Source organism: Canis aureus, chromosome 20, assembly GCF_053574225.1.
Source record: "Canis aureus isolate CA01 chromosome 20, VMU_Caureus_v.1.0, whole genome shotgun sequence".
Classification (NCBI taxonomy): domain Eukaryota; kingdom Metazoa; phylum Chordata; class Mammalia; order Carnivora; family Canidae; genus Canis; species Canis aureus.
This window is the reverse complement of record NC_135630.1, coordinates 46,942,612-46,964,317: the sequence shown is the minus strand read 5'-3', so window position 1 is coordinate 46,964,317 and position 21,706 is coordinate 46,942,612. Positions and strand designations below refer to the sequence as shown.

Genomic DNA, 21,706 nt, shown 5'->3' with positions numbered 1-21,706 from the left:
CAACTTCATCCTTTTTAAAAAATAGATACTTAATATTCCGTTATATGTATATATATTTATTTATATACATGCATGTACACATCATATTTTCCTTATGCTTTCACCTATTGATGGACGCTCAGATTACTTCCATATCTTGGCTATTGTAAACAATGCTTCAGTAAGCATAGAGATGTGTATATCTTTTAGAAATGATGTTTTCATTTTCTTTGGGTAATACCCAGTAGTGGAATTATTGGACCACATATCTATTTTTAATTTTTTTGTATGATGAAAGTAGATGCTTTATTTGCCAACATAGGAAAAGAAAGACGATTAGTAACTCTCAAAAACAGAAGGATATACTAGGAAATCATAGTCCAAATGTGCCAAACTAAAGAAAAATGGCATGATTTTCTATAGCTTAGTAGATAAGAAAAGAGATTTTGTTTAATCTCTATACCTTTTAACTGGATAAATAATTCCATTGGTGAATCCATTCATGGTACTGATGTAAATAATATTCCAAATAAACACACAATTAAATAGACTGTTAGTGGTTTCCAGTTTTTAGTATCAAGTTACAAAGCATAAAAACCTTATATTTAATAAGCAGATAAATAAACCCAGACAGTGTAGAAGTAATGGTATATAAAGCTTTAAAAAGAAAAGCTGGCAAGAAGTCAAGGGAAGTTTAGATATATATTAACTATGTTTTGGAAAATCATTAGATTCTGACTGGAATTAAAAGGCCAAGAAATAAAATATAACCGATAAAAGAATGAAAAAATACTTTTAAACAAATTAAGAAAGAATTTATGGATAGGGTTCTTGATGTTCGTGTAAGTATACTATATTCATTATGTGATATCAGTAATTTAAGAAACTATTAAAGAGATGATGGTGGGGCACTTAGGTGGGTCAGTCAAGTGTCTGCCTTAAGCTCAGGTCATGATCCCAGGGCCTGAGATCCAGCCCCATATTGGGCAGGCTCCCTGCTCAGTGGGGGAGTCAGTCTCAACCTCTCCCTCTGCCACTCTGCCCTGCTCATGCTCTCTCTCTTGCTGTCTCTTTCAAATAAATAAATAAAATCTTTAAATAATAAAAATAAATAAATAAAACGATGGTGGTAATCACTAGAACTAAAAGTGAAAACCTAAAATTGGTTACTTTTAGGAATGGGAAATGTCTATTTTTAATTGTTCAAGGAACCTTCATATTATTCTCCACAGTGGCTGTACCAATTTACATTCCCACTGATTGCACACAAGGGTTCCTTTTCCTCCCCATCCTCATCAACACTTGTTATTTTTGTCGTTTTAATCATAGCTATTCTGTCTGGTGTAAGGTGATGTCTCAAATGTGATTTTGATTTGCATTTCTCTGATTAGTAATGTTGAGCATCTTTACTTGTGTCTATTGGTCATTTATCTTCTTTGGAGAAATGTCTGTTCATGTCTTTGCCCATTTATTAATTGGATTATTTGGTTTCTTTTAGTGTTGTGCAAAGTCTTTATAAATTTGGATATTAACCCCTTATCAGTTACATCTTTTGAAAATATCTTCTCCTATTCAGTAGTTGATTTGTTTGTTTCATCAGTGGTTTCCTTTGGTGTGAAAAAGTGTATTTTGCTTTGCTTCGTTTCTTTTTTTTTGTTTGTTTTTTGTTTCTTTTTTGTTTGTTTGTTTTGTTTTTGTTTTTGTTTTTTGCTGTCTCAATAGTTTATTTTGGTTTCCCCCCCCAGGCCTTAGGATATATATCTAGAAAAATGTTGCCACAGTCAATGTCAGAAAAATTACTGCCTGTACTATGTTATAGGATTTTTATGGTTTTAGGTCTCACATTTAGGTCTTTTATCCATTTTGAGTTTATTTTTGTATATGGTGTTAGAGTGTGGTCTAATTTCATTCTTTTACATATAACTATCTAGTTATCCCAGCACGATTTATTGAATAGCCCATCTTTTCTTGTATATTCTAGCCTCTTTTGTCATCGATTAATTGATCAGATAGTTGTGATTTCATATCCGGAGCCTCTATTATATTTCATTGAGCTGTGTGTCTATTTTTGTGTCAGTACATACTATTTTTATTGCTGCAGCTTTGTAATATAGTTGGAAATCTGGAGTTGTGATACCTCTAGTTTTGTATTTCTTTCTCAGAACTGCTTTGGCTATTCTAGGTCTTATGTAATTCCATATAAATTTTAGGAGTTTTTATTCTATTCTGGTGAGAACTGCTATTGGTATTTAATAGAGATTGCATTCACTCTGTAGATGCTTTGGATAATATGAACAAAATTTTAACAATATTCATTCTTCAAATTCATGAGCATGTAACATCTTTCTATTTGTTATGTCATCTCCAATTTCTTCAATCAGTGTTTTATAGTTTTCAGGGTACAGATCTTTCACCTTCTTGGTTAAGTTTATTCCTACATATTTTATTCTTTTTTGTACAGTTGTAAAGAGTGTTATTTTTAAAATTACTCTCTTTTTACTACTTCGTTATTAGTGTATAGAAATACTACCAATTTCTGGGTATTAATTTTGTATCCTTCCAATTTGCTGAATTGGTTTATTACTTCTAGTAGTTTGTTGTTGGTTGTTGTTTTTGGTGGAGTATTTAGGGTTCTCTCTATATAGTATTATGTCATCTATGAATAGTGACAGTTTCACTTCTTCCTTATGGATATAGATGTCTCTTATTTATTTTTCTTATCTGATTGCTATGGCTAGAACTTTTAGTGTTACATTAAATAAAAGTGGTGGAGTGGACATTCTTGTCTTGTTCCTGACCTTAGAGGTATAGCTTTCAGTATTTTTCAATGAGTATGTTGTTAACTGTGAGTTTTAATACATGTTGTTTATTATATTGAGGTGTGTTTCCTCTAACCCCAGTTTGTTGAGATTTTTTATCATGAATGAATATTAAATCTTGTCAAAAATTTGTATGTTTATTGAGATGATCATGTGATTTTTATCCTGTATTTTGTTTATGTTGTGTATCATGTTGATTGATTTGCAAATATTGAACCACCCTTGCACCCTGGAATAAATCTCACCTAATTGTAGTGAACAGTCTTTAATGCATTGCTGAATTCAGTTTTCTAATATTTTATTGAGGATTTTCACATTTATATTCATCAAGGTTATTGGCCTGTGATTTTCTTTTTTGTGGTGTCCTTATTTGGTTTTGGTATTAGGTAATGCTGACCTCATAGAATATATTTCAAACCTTTCCTTCTTTTTCTTCTTCTTTTTTTTTTTAAATATTTGAAGAGAGTAGGTATTATTGCTTCTTTAAATATTTGATAAAATTCCCCTGTGAATCTATCTGGTCCTGGACTTGTATTTTTTGGTAGTTTTTTTTTTTTTTTTTATAGATTAAATTTTGTTACTTGGAATCAGTCTGTTCATATTTTCCATTTCTTTCTGGATAAGTTTTGAAAGATTTTATATTACCTATATTACTTATTCCTTCCAGGTTGTCCAGTTTGTTGGCATGTAATTTATTTCTTGTATTCTTTTGTAATCCTGTGTGCTTCTTTGGTGTAAATTGTTACTTAATCTTTCTCGTTTCTGATTTTATTTATTTGGATCTTTTCTCTTTTTTCCTGGATGAGTCTGGTTTGCTGATTTTATTCGTCATTTCAAAAAAAAAAAAAAACAGCTCTTGGTTTCATTGATTTTCTCTATTGTTTTATTAGTCACTATGCCAGGTACTGCTGCTCTGGTCTTTATTATTTTCTTTCATCTACTCACCTTAGGTTTTGTTTGTTTGTCCTTTTCTAGTTCTTGTAGGTGGAAATTTAGATTGTTTTTTGAGCTTTTTCTTATGTTTCTGAGGCAGGCCTGCATCAATAGATTTTCTCTTAGAACTGCTTCTTCTATGTTCCAAAGACTTTGAACTATTTTTCAATTTTATTTATCTCCTTGTATTTTTTTTAATTTTCTCTTTGATTGCTTGGTTGACCCCTTGGTTGTTTAGTATCATGTTTAATCTCCATATGTTTGTTTTTTCCAGGTGTGTGTGTGTGTGTGTGTGTGTGTGTATCTTGTGTGAGATTTAATTCTTGGTTCATACTGTTATGATAGGAAAATATGCATGGTCTAAATCCAATTTCCTTAAATTTACTGAAGCTTGTTTTATGACCTAATATGTGATCTCTTTTGGATAGTGTTACATACACCCTTGACAAGAATGTGTATTCTATTCTCTTTGGATGGAATGTTCTATATATATATATATATATCTGTTATGTACATCTGGTCCCATATGTCATTCAAAGACATTGTTTCTTTATTGATTTTCTGTCTGGATAATCTATCCATTGAAGTAAGTAGAGTGTTAAATTCCTTTAGTATTAAGTATATGACCTCCAGTTTTTCTCTTCATGTCCATTAATATTTGTTTTATGTATAAATGCTTCAGTGTGGGTGCTTAGATATTACATTGTTATATCCTCTTGTTGGATTGATTTCTTTATCATTTTGTAATGCCTTTCTTCATCTCTTGTTATAGTCTTTATTTTAAAATCTATTTTGTCTGATATAAGTATTGCTACCCTGGCTTTTTTATTTTCTGCTTCCATTTCCATTGTGAATGTTTTTACAATCCTTTACTTTCAGTCTGTGTGTCTTTAGGTCTGAGGTGAGCCTCATGTAGGTAGCATATCAATCTATCCATTCTGCCATCCTATGTCTTTTGATTGGAACATTTAGGCCATTTACATTTAAAGTGATTTTTGATAGGTTTATTATTATTGCCATTTAAAAAATTTGTTTTCTGGTTTGTTTTTTCATTTTATAGTTCTTCTTTGTTCCTTCGTTTCTTCTCTCTTTGTGATTAACAAGTTTCTATAGTGTTATATTTGTCTTCTTTTTGGGAAGGGGATGTCTGTCATAAGCTTTGAGTTTCTGGTTACCATGAAGTTCATACATAGCATCCTAAATAAAGAGCAGTCTATATGCATTTGATAGTCATGTAAGTTCAAACATATTCTTAAAAACATATACTTTTTCTTTTCCCCCTTATCTTCCCTTTTTACTCTCTCCTCCACATTTTATGAATATGTTGTCATATTTATATCATTTTATTCATAATTTTCTTATGTCTAATTGTGGCCATTTCTTACACTTAAAGATGTCCTTTTATCATTTCTTGTGACAAACTCCTGGGTTGTTTTTTGTTTGTTTTTTGGTCTCAAAATCTTTATCTCATGGTCAAGTCTGGATGATAAGTTGCTGGCTAGAATATTCTTGGTTGTAGGTTTTTTTCCTTTCAGCATTCTGAATATATCATGACACTTTCATGTGGCCTGAAAAGTTTCTGCCAAAATATCAGCTCATAGTCTTATAGGGCCTCCCTTAAAGTAACTTTTTGTTTCTCTCTTGCTGACTTACAGATTATTTCTCTTTAATCTTTGACATTTTATTAATTATTAAAGGATTTATTTATTTATGATAATTCAGGTAGGGAGGGGCATAGAGAGAGAATCTCAAGAGATGCCCTGCTGAGCATGGAACCTGACACAGGACTGAACTCATGATACTGAGATTGTGACCTGAGCCAAAATCAAGACAATTACCTAACTGAGTCACCCTGGGTGTGTGTACCTTTCTGATTTCATGTTGTTTGGAACTTTCCATGTTGTTGTTGGTTTGTCTTTTTTTTGTTTTTTTTTTGTGTTTTTTTGTTTGTTTTTTTTTTTTTACTTAGAGTCTATTTCCTTCTCAAGGTTAGGGAAATTTTATTATTCAAATAAGTTTTCTACACATTTCTCTTTTTTTCTGGGACACCTATAATGTGAATGTTTGTTTACTTGATGTTATCTAAGAGATCTCTTAATCTATCATCATTTTATTTTTTCCTCTTTTTGCTGTTCAGTTTGCCTTCTTTCCTTACCCTGTCTTCCACATTGCTGATCCATTTCTTGGCATCTTATAATCTACTGTTGACTCCCTCTAGTTTGTTTTGATAATTTTATTCTTCAACTCAGATTGATTCCTTTTAATGTTTTCTCATTCTTGAAGGTTCTTAGTGAGAACTTCCACTCTTTTCTCTAGCCCAGTTAGTATCTCTATGATCATTTCTTTAAATTCTTTATCAGAAATATTGCTTGCTTCTGTTTTATTTTGATCTTTTTCTGAGGTTTCTTCTTGTTTTTTTATTTTGGAGCATATTCCTGTGTTTCTCCATTTTGTTTGACTTTGTGTGTGTTTCTGTAGATTAGGCAGAATGGTTACTTTTCCTAAAATGAAGGAGTATTTTTGTGTATGGTGTCCCCTATGTAGACTGTGTACTTGGTGGCTCTTGCTGTCTGGCTTGCTGTTAGCTACCTTTTTAAAAACTATATTTATTTATTTATTTATTCATGAGAGACACAGAGGGAGAGGCAGAGACATAGGCAGAGGGAGAAGCAGGCTCCATGCAAGGAGTCCAATGCAGGACTTGATCCCAGGACCCCAGTATCACAACATGGGCCAAAGGCAGATGCTCAACCACTGCGCCACTCAGGTGTCCCACTAGCTACCCTTTTAAGTCATTACTTTTTATAGAAAAGAGAATAATAATAAGAAAATAAAAAAAGAAAAGGAAAGTAATAGAAGAAAAAGAAAAAATACAAAAAGCATAAAAACTAAACAAGACAGATTGGAAAAAAAGTAAAATTAATCATTAAAAAGCAAATAAAAACTTTAATAAAACAAAGTAAAAAACAACAAGAACAAAAATACAGAAAATCTGTGGCTTATTTTCTGTGCCCCAGCAGCACAGTGGCTGGTGTGGGCTTGAGGACCCTGGACTCGATGATGTTACAAGATCACTGTGATCTGGATCCTGTTCTAGTCTCGTCTTTTAAGGTAGAAGTGAGGGCTGTGTCTCCACAACTCCTTGGCCCTTTTAAATCAACCACCTTTTTGCAGTGTCCCAGCATGACTAGGGCAGGTGTGGACTTGTGGACCCTTGCTTGGCTTGGTGACTTAGCAGCTTCCTGTGACAACCAGACCTGCCAGTTACAGAATTGAGAACAGCCTATTACGGTGTCCAGACCCTCCCCTGGTCTAGACTTTTAAGGTGGAGTGGGAATGTTCCCACAGCTCCTTGGCCCTTTTAAACCTCAACTTTTTTGTCTGTGTCACAGTGTGATTGGAGCTGGTCTGGGCTTCCTGAAGTCACAAGATCACTTTGATGATTGGATCCACCAGCTATGTCATAGCATAAGGACCTGTCCAAATGGAGTCCAGACTCCATTCTGGTCTAGGCTTTTAAGATGGAATGCGAGTGTAAACTGTGTTGTTCTCCAACTTCTTTTACCTGGAGAGCATTCCTATAGCTCCTCTTCTGCTTGGCAGAGTAGTTCTAGTGTTGTCTCTTTTATGTGCTAATTGATTTTGAGTCATGGCTTTTTTTTTTCTTTTTTTTTTTTTTTTTTCATTTCTTGTCTGTGCTCAAGGACAGAAGAATCTGTTCCCAGTCCCTCAATACAAAGCTTCCTCATTGCTGTTCACAGTGGAGTTCCCTTAGTTACCATCTCTGTATTTCTTGCTGTTCTTTGTCATTCTCTCTTTTTGGTAGTGTAGGAGCTGTTAATTCATTCTTTTTCAGGAGGAATTGTTTTATTAATATAATAGATGTAATTTGGTGTGTTGTGTTGAGGAAGTGAGTTCAGTGTCTTCTTTCATTGCCATCTTGGACAACAACTGTCTAGTTGCTCTTTTAAACTTTTTGTGTATGTGTGTTTATTTGTTTTATTTTATCTGCCCTGATGCACAGAAAAAATATCAACTCATGGCCCCTTAGTACTATCCCTCCTCATGCAGTTTCCAGCATCAGGTATGAGGTTTTCCTTGGTTACTGTGTCTCAGTCTCTCTTGTCATTCTCTATGTGGTCTCTCTCTTTTCATAAAGAAACTGTTTAGTTAGGCCTCTAAGTAGATGTCTATTTGGTGTCTAGAAGTTCATAGACATAATTCATAGGGCCTATCACCTTAGGTAGAAACTGGACTCATCGCCTTTGTTTTGTCTCATGAGAGTGTTACTACACCAGGTTTCCTTTTGTTTCCATTTACATGCAATACCTTTCCCCATCTATTCACTTTCATTCTGTATGTGTCTTTGAGTCTAAAGTATGTCCACTATAGGTGGCAGGGTCTTATTTTTTTATCCAGTTACGCTATATCTTTTGATTGGAGCATTTAGTCCATTTACCTTTAAAGTAAATATCAATATGTATGTTCTCATTGCCTTTTCTTAGCTGCATTTTGGTTATTTTTGTAGTTCTTATTCTTTCTTCTTTTCATGCCCTCTTCCCTTATGGTTTGGTGACTTTCTTTAGTGCTGTATTTAGATTTCTTTCTCTCTTTCTTTTTTTTCTTTTCTTTTCTTTTCTTTTCTTTTCTTTTCTTTTTTCTTTTCTTTTCTTTTCTTTTCTTTTCTTTCTTTCTTTCTTTCTTCTTTCTTTCTTTCTTTCTTTCTTTCTTTCTTTCTTTCTTTCTTCTTTCTTTCTTTCTTCTTTCTCTCTCTCTTTCTTTCTTTCTTCTTTCTCTTTCTTTCTTTCTTTCTTTCTTTCTTTCTTTCTTTCTTTCTTTCTTCTTTTTTTTTCTTTCTTCTTCGTGTTATTATAAATTTTTAGTTTTGGGTTATAATGAGGTTCATATATAATATTCTATGTGAACAGCATTCTTTATTAAGTTGTGGGTTATTTATGTTTCAACACATTCTAAAAGTACTAAATTTTTACTTTCTCTTTCCTGTTTTATGTATATGATACCCTATTTGACATTTTTTTGTGCATCCCTTGACTGATTTTTGTCAATCTATTTTATTACATTTGTGTTTTAACTTTCATAATAGCTTTATAAGTGATTCATCTACTGCCTTTACTGTATTTTTACTGTTACCGGTAAAAAAAAATTTTTTTCTAATTATGGCCCTTTCTTTTCCACTTATAGAAGTCTCTTCACAAGGGGCACCTGGGTGTCTCAGTGGCCGAGCATCTGTCTTGGGCTCAGGTCGTGATCCTGGAGCCCGAGATCCAGTTCCACATCAGGCTCCCCTCAGGAAGCCTGCCTTTCCCTCTGCCTATGTCTCTGCCTCTCTCTCTATCTCTCATAAATAAATAAATAAAATCTTTTAAAGAAATTTCTTCACAAGAAATGTTAATGCTGGTTTAGTGATGATAAAGTCCTTTAACATGTTTGCTGGGAAATTATTTCTCCCATTTGAATGATAATTTTGTGGTGTAGAACATCCTTGGTTATAGTTTTTGTTGCTGTTGTTGTTTCCTTTCAGTACTTTGAATGTATCATGCCACTTTCTTCCAGTCTGCAAAGTTTCTCCTGAAAAATCAGCTGATAGTCTTATGGGGTTATTGTGTGTGGTTACATGCTTTTCTCTTGCTGCTTTTGTTGCTATAATTTATTTTTGTCATTTTAACTATATTATTTTGGTGTGGATCTGCTTGGGTTTATCTTGTCTGGGGCTCCCTGTGATTCCTGAACCTAAATGTCTATTCCTTTCCCCTGAATAAGGAAGTTTACAGCTATTATTTCTTCAAATAAGAAATATTTCTTTTCTGTCCCCTTCTCTCTTCTTCTGGGACTCTGGTAATGTGAACATTACTAGCTTCTTGTCTCAGAGGTAATTTATCCTATCTTTTAAAAATATTGTTTATTCTTCATCTAGATTGCTTTCCATTACCCTATTTTCTACATTGTTGGTCCATTCTTTTGCATCCTCAAACCTTCTATTGCTTCCCTTAGTTTATTTTTCATTTGTTATTATATTATTGAGTCCTATATGGTTCTTTTTTATATTTTCTCTCTCTTTTTTGAGGTTCTCACTAAGTTAATCCACTCTTCTTTCAAATTTGTTATCTTTATGACTGTTAATTTAAATTTTTATCAGGTAAGTTACTTGTCTCTGTTTCATTTAGCTCCTTTCCTGTGGTTTTTCTGTTTCTTTCATTTGGAATATATATATCTTGTCTTCTCATTTTGTCTGACTCCACATTTGCTTCTGTGTATTATGTAGATCAACTACATCTCCTGGTCCTGAAAGTAGTGGCATTATACAAAAAGCATTTTGTGGTGCCCTATAGCACAATCCTCCCTGGTCACCAGAACCAGGTGCTCCAGTGATATACCCTGGGTGTGTTGCCTGTGCCCTCCTTTTGTGGCTGAGCAGCAACTGATGGTGGTGTGCTGGGCTTGTTTCCATCGTGGCTGACTGAGAAGTCCTCTTGCAAATGCTTTATGTGGGGCTGGCCCTCGGCTAGGCTGTCTGCCATGGTAGGCTGTGACTGCAGTGTGCACCCTCATTGGTAGGAACTGCCCCCTCCCCATCCTGGCTGAGAGGCAGGTATTATGGGTGTGCTGGTGAGTAGGGTTTGCATACAGCACTGTTAGCTGAGAGCCCTTGCTTCAGCTACTTCAGACTTACTGTTAGGTGAGGCCAACTCTTAGTCCCGCTGTCTGCAATATTTGGATGTTATTGCTGTGAGTGCACTGGTGGGCAGAGCCTTCCCCTGTCTTTGTTAGTTGATTCAGCTGCAGCTAGTGCAGGAGCACTCATCTCTAGAGCAGGCATAGCTTTGATGCATCAGTCCCAGCTAGGACTTCCTTCTGGGTGTGGAAGGCCACTTTGGGGAGATGCTGGTCTGACCTGAGTATGCTTGCTGGATAGAGTGAGGCAGAAGCCACTTTGGAAGGGCACCTGCTGGAGTCAGTATATGGGGTGGGGCAGGTCTACATGGGAATGATGCGGTGCGCAAGCAGTACTGGCAAGACAAATGGAGGGTGTCAGAATAGCTTCCCAAAGCATCTGGCTATCCAGGCTGATGGGGGACAAGAAAAATGATGCCCACCAGCATTTCTATTTCCAGAGAAAGCTCCTGTAGATCCCTGCCCCTCTGGCACATGTCCTAAAATTAGTCAATAAATCTTCATGTAAACGAAGTGCTTTTCAAACTGCTGTTTCTTTGCTGGGTCTCAGACTAAGTAATAAAGTGTGCTGGTTCTTTAAGGGCAGAGATTTGGTTTTCTCTAGTGCTCTGGCTCTCCCAGAGTCAAGTCCCACTGATTTTCAAAGCCAGACATTATGGGGACTCATTTTTCCAGTGCAGGTTTCCATGGCCAGGGATCCCCAGTGTGGGGCTTGATTCCCCTCACTCTTCTATGCTTATGATATCCCTTTAATTTGTGGGTAGCCATGCTTGGGGTTCCTGAGCACATCTCTTCCCTTCCTACCCTTTCAATGTATCTTTGTTCTTATCATTTTAGCTGTGGAAGATTTGTTTTGTCCATCTTCAGGTCTTTTTAGAGTGAGGTGCAATACATGTAGTTGTTAATTTGGTGTGTCTGTGGGAGGAGGTGAGCTCAGGATCCTTCTACTCTGCCTCCTTCCTGAGATCTTTCTCGTTTCTTGATGTAGGCATTATCATTATAATATATGCATTATCATGATCACTATTGGTTTTACAAACATGTTTACTCTGTACATATATGAGGATTTTCTAGTTTTTTTTCTTGTAGTTGATTTCTAGTTTTATACCATTGTGTTCAGAAAAGATGCTTGATATAATTTTAGTCTTCTTGCATTTGTTATACTTATTTTGTGTGAGAATGTTCCATGTGTGCTTGAGAAGAATGTGTGTTCTGCTGCTTTGGGACAAAATGTCCTGTATATGTCAAGTCCATCTGGCCAAACATGTTAAAGGATAATTTTTCCCTTATTGATTTTAATCTGTCCATTGATGAAAGTGGGGATATAAAGTCCCCTATTATTGTACTGCTATTTCTCTCCTTAGATCTATTAATATTTGCTTTCTCTATTTTAGGTGCTTCTATGTTGGGTACATAAATATTTACAAATTTTATATACTTTTTGTATTGACCCCTTTATCATTATGTAATGATGTTCTTTGTCTCTGGTAACAGTCTGCTTTAAAGCCTGTTTTGTGTGATAAGAGTCTAGATATCCCACCTTTTGGTTTCCACTTGCATGCGATATCTTTATCTCTTCATTTTCAGTCTACATATGTCCTTAGATCTGAAGTGAGTCTCTTGTAGGCAGCACATAGATGGATCGGTGACTGTTCTTTTGAACACTTTGTCAGATAAATCGCATCTTTTTCTGCAGTTTTATCTTGTTCTTTCATTTGGAGCACATTCCTATTTCTTCATTTGCCTTGATTCTGTGTTGGTTTCTATCTGTTGGATAAAATAGCCACCTCTACCAGTTTTGAAGGAGTAGGCTTTGCACTGATGAAACTTTTGGATCAACCCTGCTGGTCTGTCAAACTTTTGTGACTGTCCAAGTAACCTACTTAGTTCTTTGTGGCTCTCAGTAGGTGAGGGTCTGTCAAGACCTGTTACTGAACTAAAGGGGAGGACCTCAGCCAACACTTAGATTCAGGCTGATTAGAAGCTAGACTCTTGGGCAGCAGCTTTTCAACTATGCAAATATACCTCTTATAGGAGATGACTAGGAGATGGGCTTTCCTGTCTGCTCCTTATTCACTGAGCCCTAGGGTAATAGCCAGTTAAGTACTGTTTGTCTTTGATATCTTTCATTGAATCTATGCACACAATGCCCAGTGGCCACCAGTCAGATGATCAGAAAGCCTCCCTTGGATTACAGCCACAAAAACCAGTCCCCAGTTGCAGGTACAGTCTCCTTTCTAGGAGGTATTAGCCACCTGAATAACTTAGTGGGTGAGCATAAAGATGGTGTCCACCAGCCTTTATGATCATTGTATCTTAGTAGGCCCCTAGATTTGTATTAAATTAGATACCTGACCCTCAGGTCAAAGCTTTTAAGAGATGTAGATAGCCTCTTTCACAGAAAGACTGCTGTCTGTATGCTGTGCCCTAGAGGTTAGCCATTGTGAGTCTGTGTGAATCCTTGAAGAACTATTTCTCAGTTTTCTAGTCTTATAGTTTTGTGGATAGAAGCACCATTGGCTTTCACAGCTAGATGGTGTATGTGTGGGGGGGATCCATCTCTCAGGCACGAGTCTTAAAAGTTGGGTGTGCCAAAAGTGAGGTTCAAACATGCTGCTGTGGGAGAAGCTTGTGGTTGTGTGTTCCCTTCCAACTGTGGGTCACTGCACCATGGGTGGAGCTTACGGTGAGATTGTGTGTCAGCCTGTCCTGTTCTAATGTTTGTATTTCCTCATTTGTCTGATGTGTAGTAGTTCTGTTATTTGTGGGTTATATTATGGGTTTATTTCATTGGGAATTTTTCCATAGGAAGCTGTAGATTTGGTTTGTCTCGAGGTGGAGGGGATGAGTTGGTGATCCTCTTACGTTGCTATTTTGAACCAAAAAACCCATTTGATACTTATTTTAATGTCTAGCTTAAGAGGATAATGATTTCATTATTGTATGGGTCAACAACTGAGGCAGAGATAGTTTGTAATCCTTATGCTGGATCACACATGGGTAAAGGGCATAGCCAAGATTTGATTTCTGAAGCAGGATCTCTTGAATTACTATGAAGCCCATTGATGCTTTCATTTAAGTGAACTAATAAGAGGCCAATTCCAGGGCTTATTCGCTCAGTCACACTATTGGTATAAATCATCCTTTTTTTTTTTTTTTTTCTTTTTAAACAATAGTGCCACCGGACCAAACCAGTTAATAGAAGTCATAGTATAAATGAAAGCATCCTCTTTTCCTCACTGTATCACATTTCAACATTTCCATTTTCTTAGGTCATTTACATATCAGTGTTGGCCTTATTTCAGTGGTTTGTTCTGATATTAACTGAGCTTTAAATATCCCTTCAAAGCTACTCTGTAATTGTAGTTGGCTCTATTTCATAGTGTAGTTGATAGTGTTGAGAAAGTGGAAAAAGGATCCTTTTCTTTGGCAGTGATTTCAGCTGTCAACCCCTACAAGGGTAACACAGGGAAGCTGTCAGTAAAACAGTTTTTGTCAAAGCAAGGGCAATTCATAAGTGAATAAATCTAGAAGAGGCAGCATCTCAGTCTCTTGAGCACTTTATTTGTTATAAATACAAGTCAATACCACAAGATGGCACCTTCTTACTCTCAACATCTACAATTACAAACAATTATCTTCATAAAATGGTTTCAGCATTTTAATGGTTTTAGGTATTATTGAAACCTTATAAAAGCAAGACTTGCTACAAACAGGATTGGTGTTCCATGTATATTAAATGAGGTCAGATAATTAAATTCAAAAAAAGAATTTATAAATATTCAGATAAGAAAATTGAAATTACAAAAGCAGAGTTTGTCATCGTTAAACTGAATTACAAGTGTGGATGGTATAGTACTATATCTACATGGCTAAATTTCTGTTAAAATACAGTTTTAGTAACCAAATAATCTACCTCATTCTCCCTCATTCTCCAATATAACCACCTAACACTCAATACATAGTTCATTCAGAAGCCACCTAGCTTTCATCTAAACTAGCATTTATGCCCACTCTTTTTTTTTTTTTTTTCAATAAACGCAACCCGTGAAGTGCCATCATCCCCTGGCTACAAAACAAAATACAATATTTAAAGGTAAAAACTCAGAGAATTTCTGAAATGGTAAACCATTCTCTCTGTGTTCATGAAAATAGGCAATCCAATTTGAAAGTCTTTGAACCAATGTAAACTCTAGAAAACTCAGTGTTGAATTATGGGAAGAATAAAGACTTGCACTAATATAGTGCATAACAAAGCAGTGTCAGGCTCGTCATTTACAGTAAATGCCTTGATTGGACTTTCCTCCAGATTGTCATCATGCTGCTGAAGATAAAGTTTACTGAAGTCTGTGGGAATTCCATCATGTTTTCTTCCTCCCATTTCCAAACAGGAAGAGAAGGGTTTTCAGGACCCTTGGGAAAATCAAAAAATTAAACACACACCCACAAACAACTTGAAAGCAAAATGGCAGACTTATTAATCCTTGACTCCATGTCCAAATGAAGTTGAGGCAATATTTCTTTTGCAGTATTTGTATTCTGCCCAATGTGTCACATCATGAGATTCCTCAAAAAACTGAGAAGTCTGAGAGCTACAAAAGAGAAAGTGGTTAAGGCAGTTGATGTCTACATTTGGATTTCTTTTTCAGGTTACATGTCTAAGTCTCCATCGTAGGCTAAGGTCAGAGGCTTCTGTTGGGGAGGTGTGCTTTGATGTGGTTTTGGCTTCTTGCTGCAAAGGGAAAAAAAATCCTCAGATAAAGGTTCACAGAGTTCTGTTTCATCTGCCAAAGACAATTGTGAGATACAGAAATTCCAAGTAGTTAAGTGGCAAAAGATTGAGCGCTCTGAAAACTGTGGGTTTCGTTTTTGTGTACTTGCATATTTTATCCTTATTTTAAGGAGAAGCTATCATTTTTTTTTTTCCAAAATCCTAGAAAAGGACTTCATGGAAACAATGAACTTGGTAGAGAGCTACTTTTCTCATTCTTGTTTATACTCAGTAATAAAAGCATCTGCTATTCACTAATTCCTAAGCTGCTGTGACCCCCCCACATCAGAGATGTTTCACATGAGCAGCTGAAGCAGCCAGATTCCTCTGCCTTACCCTAGTTCTGTTAGTAAGTAAACATGCCTCTGTGCTGGCCTCAAACCTGACATTTAGATGCTATGTCACCAGAGTCTGTCAGGAAACTTTCTCTGATCCTGCACCATGCAGGGTCACTCTCACCTGGCCTCTGTTTCACCTGAGGTTGACAATTTTGCCAGGACAGAAAGGGCTGCTCTTCCTTCTCACAGAGAAGCTGGAGTTGAGTAACCTTGGCAAATCATACAGTGATAGCCCAGATCTGGGGCAAGACAGCCTGCATTATACTTTGTTTCTTAGTGTGGTTGAAACTCAGTTTGCATTTATGAATGTTTATACTTTGAATTTTGTCACATAGTGCCCCACACCTACCATACTGTCTTCTCTCTTCCTTCTTCAGTGCCTTTGCTTTTCCATGCCTTTAGAGCTCATCTCTTTGGGGTTACCCTTACGAGTAGGGAGCCAACTCTTTCCTTGTCTCCAAATGTATTAATTTTACAGTAGCATCTATTATTAATTAGAAATATACTAAATGCCCTGCCTTGTGTTCAGCATTTTACATAAAATATATTAAAATAGCTCATCTCATAAAATATCTTAATTCCAGAACAACCTTGAGAGAGGGGAAGCATTAGGGTCAATACATTTATTTTTATTTTTATTTTTATATTTTTATTTTTTTACAGAGAAGGACTAGAGAGATCACTTGCCTTCCCACAAGTCACTGAGTGGCTGAGGCTGAAATTTAAGCACAACACATAAGCCCAGTCCACTCTCTCTGTATCCGTGTCATTAACTTGGCATGTGGTAGAAACATTTTGTCTGTACATGGGAATTTTTAAGCTTTGAGCTTAAATTAGAAACACATTTTAATGTATACAATTCAGTGGCATTTAATAATATACAATGTTGTCTAACCATCACCCTATCTTGTTCCAGAACTTTTCAAAGAGAAATTCTGTACCCACAGAAGTGGTATTCCTATCTCCCCCACCATCAGCCTCTGGCAACCACTTAACTTTCCACCTCTTAGGGATTTGCCTATTCTGGATATTTCATGCAGATGCAGTGATAATATATGTGGTCTTTGTGTCTGGTTTCTTTTTCTTTATTAAAATGGAGAATTTTGTATTAGGTGAATTTACCACACACAGACATACACACAAAGAGATGCTTGATAGAATTAAAATGGGTCTAAGGAGAATCACCTAATTTAAATGTTCAAATTCTAAAACTATCTTCCTTGGTTTGATAATGCAGCAAACGTAAGAAATTAGAAATGGTTTTAAAAATCCCTATAGGAAGAGCCACAGGTTCCATCAGTGCTCCTGCCTGGCATCTGTGGGGCAGTGGGTGCTCAATGGGTGAAGAGCTGAGTGCTGGGCACGGGCTGCAAGCAATTACCTTCCAATCAGAGAAGCCAAGGAGAGGCAGAAACCTCCTGTGGGATCCTCAGCCTCTAATTTCATGCTCTCAAAAGGTATTCATTGTATAATTATTAGAATAACATTCAATTTAACTTTATATTAATATATATTTCAGTGGCTCTAGTTCTATTGCTTGGCCTAGACTATAGCATAAAGAATGATGGACCCATGGGGATCCCTGGGTGGCTCAGCTGTTTGGCGCCAGGGCGCCATCCTGGAGTCCCGGGATCGAGTCCCACATCGGGCTCGTGGCATGGAGCCTGCTTCTCCCTCCTCCTGTGTCTCTGCCTATCATAAATAAATAAATAAATCCTTAAAAAAAAAGACTCACGGAGTCTTTAAAAAAAAAAAAAAAGAATGATGGACCCAGCTTGAAATGAGGTCCAGAGAATGCTAATTTGCAGCATTTGAAAGTACTAAGAAATCACACAACAGTTTAGGACAATTGGGAAGTGACAGTTTGTGCATTCACTTTGGTGGTGTTTCTGGTGATAGTGGAGGTTGTCCTAATACAAGACAGTTCATCTGAAATGACAATTGGGATCTTCCCCATTCTATAGCTCCTGCCTTTTGGAAGGGATGGGAAGAGAGAGGGAGGAAATGTAGGTGCTTCCAAATAGTTTTTAACAATCCATTCTTAGTATTTGCCAAAGGCTACTGGGCAAAGAGAAATGGAAGAAGAGCTGACTCCTGGGGAATGGGGAAAGGGACAGGGAGGGCTGAATCCATGTATTGATATTGCCAGGAAGACATCTAAATTTGGCCACCCTGTGTGTTAGGCCTATAAAATTCTGCTCCAAATATTTGAGATATTTTTATGAATAAGTTTCCATGTATGGAATTTTGGAGAAAAAGAGGGGTCCAGATGGGGTGGCCCACATGGGGTTTGCTGGGGATCACTGGGATGAAGGCCTTATTTTATTATGAATCTCTTAGATCCTAATATCCTAACTATAAATAGTTCTCAAATGTTGGCAAACTGAGTAAGGTGGTACATGCTGGGTAGCTGTAGCTTTACAAGGCTTCCTAGCTAGGTAAAAAGATCCCTGAGAGGAGGGGCTGTGTGGCAGGGCTGTCCTTAGTAAATCCAGCAACTAGGAGATCTCCCTTTTTTTCCCTTAAAAAATATTAAAAAGAATTTTTTTTTCTCTTCAACTCTGGTATCAGGAGAGGTGCGACCACCTCACACTAAATCAGGACCTGCAGATGCCTGCCTCATAGGCCACCACCACTCATCCTGTACCCAAGGTAGATCTCTAATCCATCACATTATTCTTGCCTGTCGAACTGAGGTGTCACCTCATAACTCTTCCTAATGGAGCACTCGTGACAGCCACCATCACTTTCGGGGTTGGCACAGGGATAAAGCTATTACGCAACAGTGGCTGTACGGAGATCACTGCATGACACACATTTAAAGTGACCTCTTCCATGATCAGTTGCATTTTAGCAAAGGATGAACGTGTGAAGCTGGGAAAGCAAACTGATTATCAACTGATGGGCAAACTCTTGGCACTTAATAGCACCACTGAATTCAAGCCCCAAGGACCCATCCCCAGGGCAGTAGAGAATAAATAGCTTGATGAAAGCCTGAAATGGTCTTTGGGTTAGGTAGCCACTCATGAGGGCAGAGCCTCTGGAAGTGGGGGCACTACTCAAACCTGGGCCCAACGAGGGCCCATTTGCTGAGTTGTACTAGGCAGTGCAGAATAGATGTGCTGTAGTTATCTGGAACAATTTTCTGGCACTATGTCTAGATTAAGCTTACCCAGTGCTTGTCTTCACTAAATTGCCTCATGGATCTTTACTGCCAGGGGAGCAGGGGCATCAATAATATTTCAAAAACTCTGAACACTAATGGTAGATGTACAAAGGGTTGTATCTGAACAAAGTAGTCCTTAAGAAGGCTATTTTTCTATATTTTCTCAAAAGCATTTCTAAGTTTTATTATAAATTGCCTTCATCTAAAGTATACACTTAAGGGCTAGAATATTATAGTAGTTCTCTTAGCCTAAGTCTTTTATTTTGGGGAGAAAATATAAAATCTCAAAGACTGTCATCTTCTAACTCCTCTGCAAGCTATTTAATAGAAGTAAATGCCATGAAAGTATCTATTTGGACTCTATCTTTAGGTAACTCATAAGTAACAGTAAATGGTATGTGTTTTGATATCAATAGGTCTGTTCCCAGGTCTATAGCTTACTTGGGAAACAAGGAGCTTCTAAAAAATATGAAAGCTATTGATGACACATTGAATCTAAAAAGTTTTTAGGATTACTCAAGAGAAGGAAATTACAGACTGGAAGACCAGTGGAAAGAGAAACCTTCTGGGCCTAGGCAAACCTAGAGGTGATTTTACCAGGCTGATGACCTCAGAGAAGTTATTGAACTTTTCTGGGGATCACTTAGCTCTCTTTAAAATAGGTATAACAGTAAAAACTCAATAGATTATCATGAGGATGGGAAAGGCAACCTATGTATAATATTTATTTATCCACTATTCTACTTTGGGTGGTAGAGGCAGAAGATATTTATAGAAATTATTATAATCACAGCCTTGAGTAAATGCCAGAGAGGAGAAATGGCCAAGTTATTCTAGGCTGTTTGATGAGAAAATGCTAGCATTTGAGTTTTACTGGGAAGAACCAATAGAGTGTCAATATCTAATGATGAAAAACCATTCTAGATGAATGGGATAGGAGGAGGAAACCCTGGAAAGAAGTCTCCTTGCAAAATTAGAAGGTAACACTCTAAGTACCCTAATATAAGGTTCTCACAAAAAATTATCCTCCAGAAAGAGGTGGTAGCCTTATATTCAATACTTATAACTTTTTCATATAATGAAGAGTTTATAATATAAAGAAGTGCATAATAGACATCAAAACTACACATGCACAGTACAAATAAAATGATGAACTTCTCTAATGCATGTGAATGGGTATGTGGGGTCTTGGGATAAAACCTCTGAAACAGCAACACAAATAGATTAAAAGTGCTGTATCTCAACAACCTGGATAGAAATGAAGATGGTAAACTTGAAAACCTGTGGAAAGGAGTGATCTGAAAGATGGATACAAACTTTGTTATGAAATATGATAGTAGAGAAAATGAGTATATTATAATGAACTAAAATAATAGAGGATTGATGGGATTGTAGAACTAAGCACATAGGTTAAATATTCCAGTAGGAAATTTACCATTTTATCAAAATAGTTTAGTTTTTAAAGGAAATATTTTTTTTAATGTCTTTAATGAGAAAAATCTATCTGGGCTTACACAACACACCAGACAGACTGTCCAAGGCATATGGAGATAGAAGATGAAATTGCAAGGATTGTTCAGCCTTAAATTATAGAAGACTTTAATTGGCTGGCTAGGCAGCCAAAACATGACTTTCATTTTGCTGTCAAAGGAAGCCCCTGATGGTATCTGAGTAGGAGAGGGGCTGATCATCTGGCTAAATTTTAGGAAGACTATTTGGCTGTAGACAGCAGAAAAGAGCATTTGTTTTGAGTCCCAATATGTAGCCATTGTGCTACTCCCAAATGGAGATGACTAAATCCAAGCACTGAAGATGAAAAAATAGATGTGAGAAATACTGTACATCAATATTTATGTAATTTGGTCACTAAAAAGTAAGGGAAAATTGCATTGATCTTTTAAAAATTCTCTAGAAAATTGTTTCCAGAATTCAGTGATGTACCTAATTAATCCCTAGAGTCATTCAGAAAGGGCCTCAATAAATATTTATTGTTGAAGGAATAGAGAAATGTAGAAAGGCAAATTTAATGAATTTTACTATTAATTACTATGTCCCCAATTCCAAATCCTATGGTTCCCTCTTCCCTAGAATACCTAAGAGATTAAACATTAATTAACAACTAGAATCCCTCCAAGCTTTTACAGAAGAACAAACTATCTGATTCCCTTACACTGTGTTGGGCCATTACTTTCAGAGAAGTTTCTGTCAAATCTTCATGTCTTTTGTTGCAATATAAGATATTTTCCTCCTTTTCTAATCTTTTCTAGTGATGAATAGACCCTATCACTGTAAACCTCATATAAGGCTTTCAACTTCACATTTGTTCATTAAGACAGGATCTAGGAATACACACAAAATATATCAACTGAGACATAAAAATTGGTTAAATCATTTGATTATAGGGTGAAGGACTACCTGAAGGTGTTACTTTTTACCACAGCACTATGGAAAAATTAGTTGGGTAATCCAATTTCAAGAGATTCAATTTAGCACTAGCACTATAGGTGGCAGAAAGAATTAAAGTCATCTTATTTTCACTGATCCAGAGCAAAGATTTAAAAACCTGTGTGACCTTGGAAACATAATTTGAGGCTAAATATGACTCAAATATGAATATTTGAGGCTACATTTGAATCAAGATTAAAACTTGGGTAAAAACTCTCAAGGAAATACTTTAATAGATTATAAGGATCTCAGTTTGGAGAAAAAAGCAAAGTAATCCTTTGATCTCATTAAATTTTTTTTTTTTTTTTTAAAGGACCCTTTAGAAATTTTGCTTGGGAAGCTAATAAAATATACTCAACACACTTGAAAACATTCAAATGTATTTACTTCTGTCTGGCTTCAATAGCAACTCATCAACTAAAATATATTCTATACAGTAAACCAATAATCATTTTCTGAGAATGATAAAATTTTCAGGCACAAGTCACTTACAAAATGGGGGTCTTGGAATTGACAGAAAATTTTCTCTCAAATCTGGTCAATGTGGATAAACACCTGGCTC

General features: G+C 36.2%; 2 protein-coding genes across 28 annotated transcripts in view; one reads left to right on the top strand and one right to left on the bottom strand.

The window, feature by feature from the left end:
- The window catches only part of LOC144291774 (uncharacterized), a 322,394-nt gene that overhangs the window by 261,158 nt on the left and 39,530 nt on the right, over positions 1–21,706 (top strand). For 17 of the 27 annotated variants that reach the window (XR_013359262.1, XR_013359252.1, XR_013359267.1 and 14 more), the window contains one exon: positions 18,105–18,185. The exons of 7 other annotated variants lie outside the window; for them this stretch is intronic. The gene's annotated coding sequence lies outside the window, so the exon portion shown is untranslated. Of the gene's footprint in view, positions 1–16,811; positions 16,991–18,104; positions 18,186–21,706 lie in introns of all 27 variants that reach the window. 3 more of the 27 variants (XR_013359261.1, XR_013359254.1, XR_013359247.1) reach the window with 1 other exon arrangement.
- Positions 13,969–21,706, bottom strand: part of THSD7B (thrombospondin type 1 domain containing 7B) — a 726,789-nt gene continuing 719,051 nt past the window's right edge. The window contains exon 27 of the mRNA XM_077861538.1: positions 13,969–15,156. Coding sequence (XP_077717664.1) covers positions 15,075–15,156 — 82 coding nt within the window. The 3' untranslated portion in view covers positions 13,969–15,074. The remainder of the gene's footprint in view (positions 15,157–21,706) is intronic.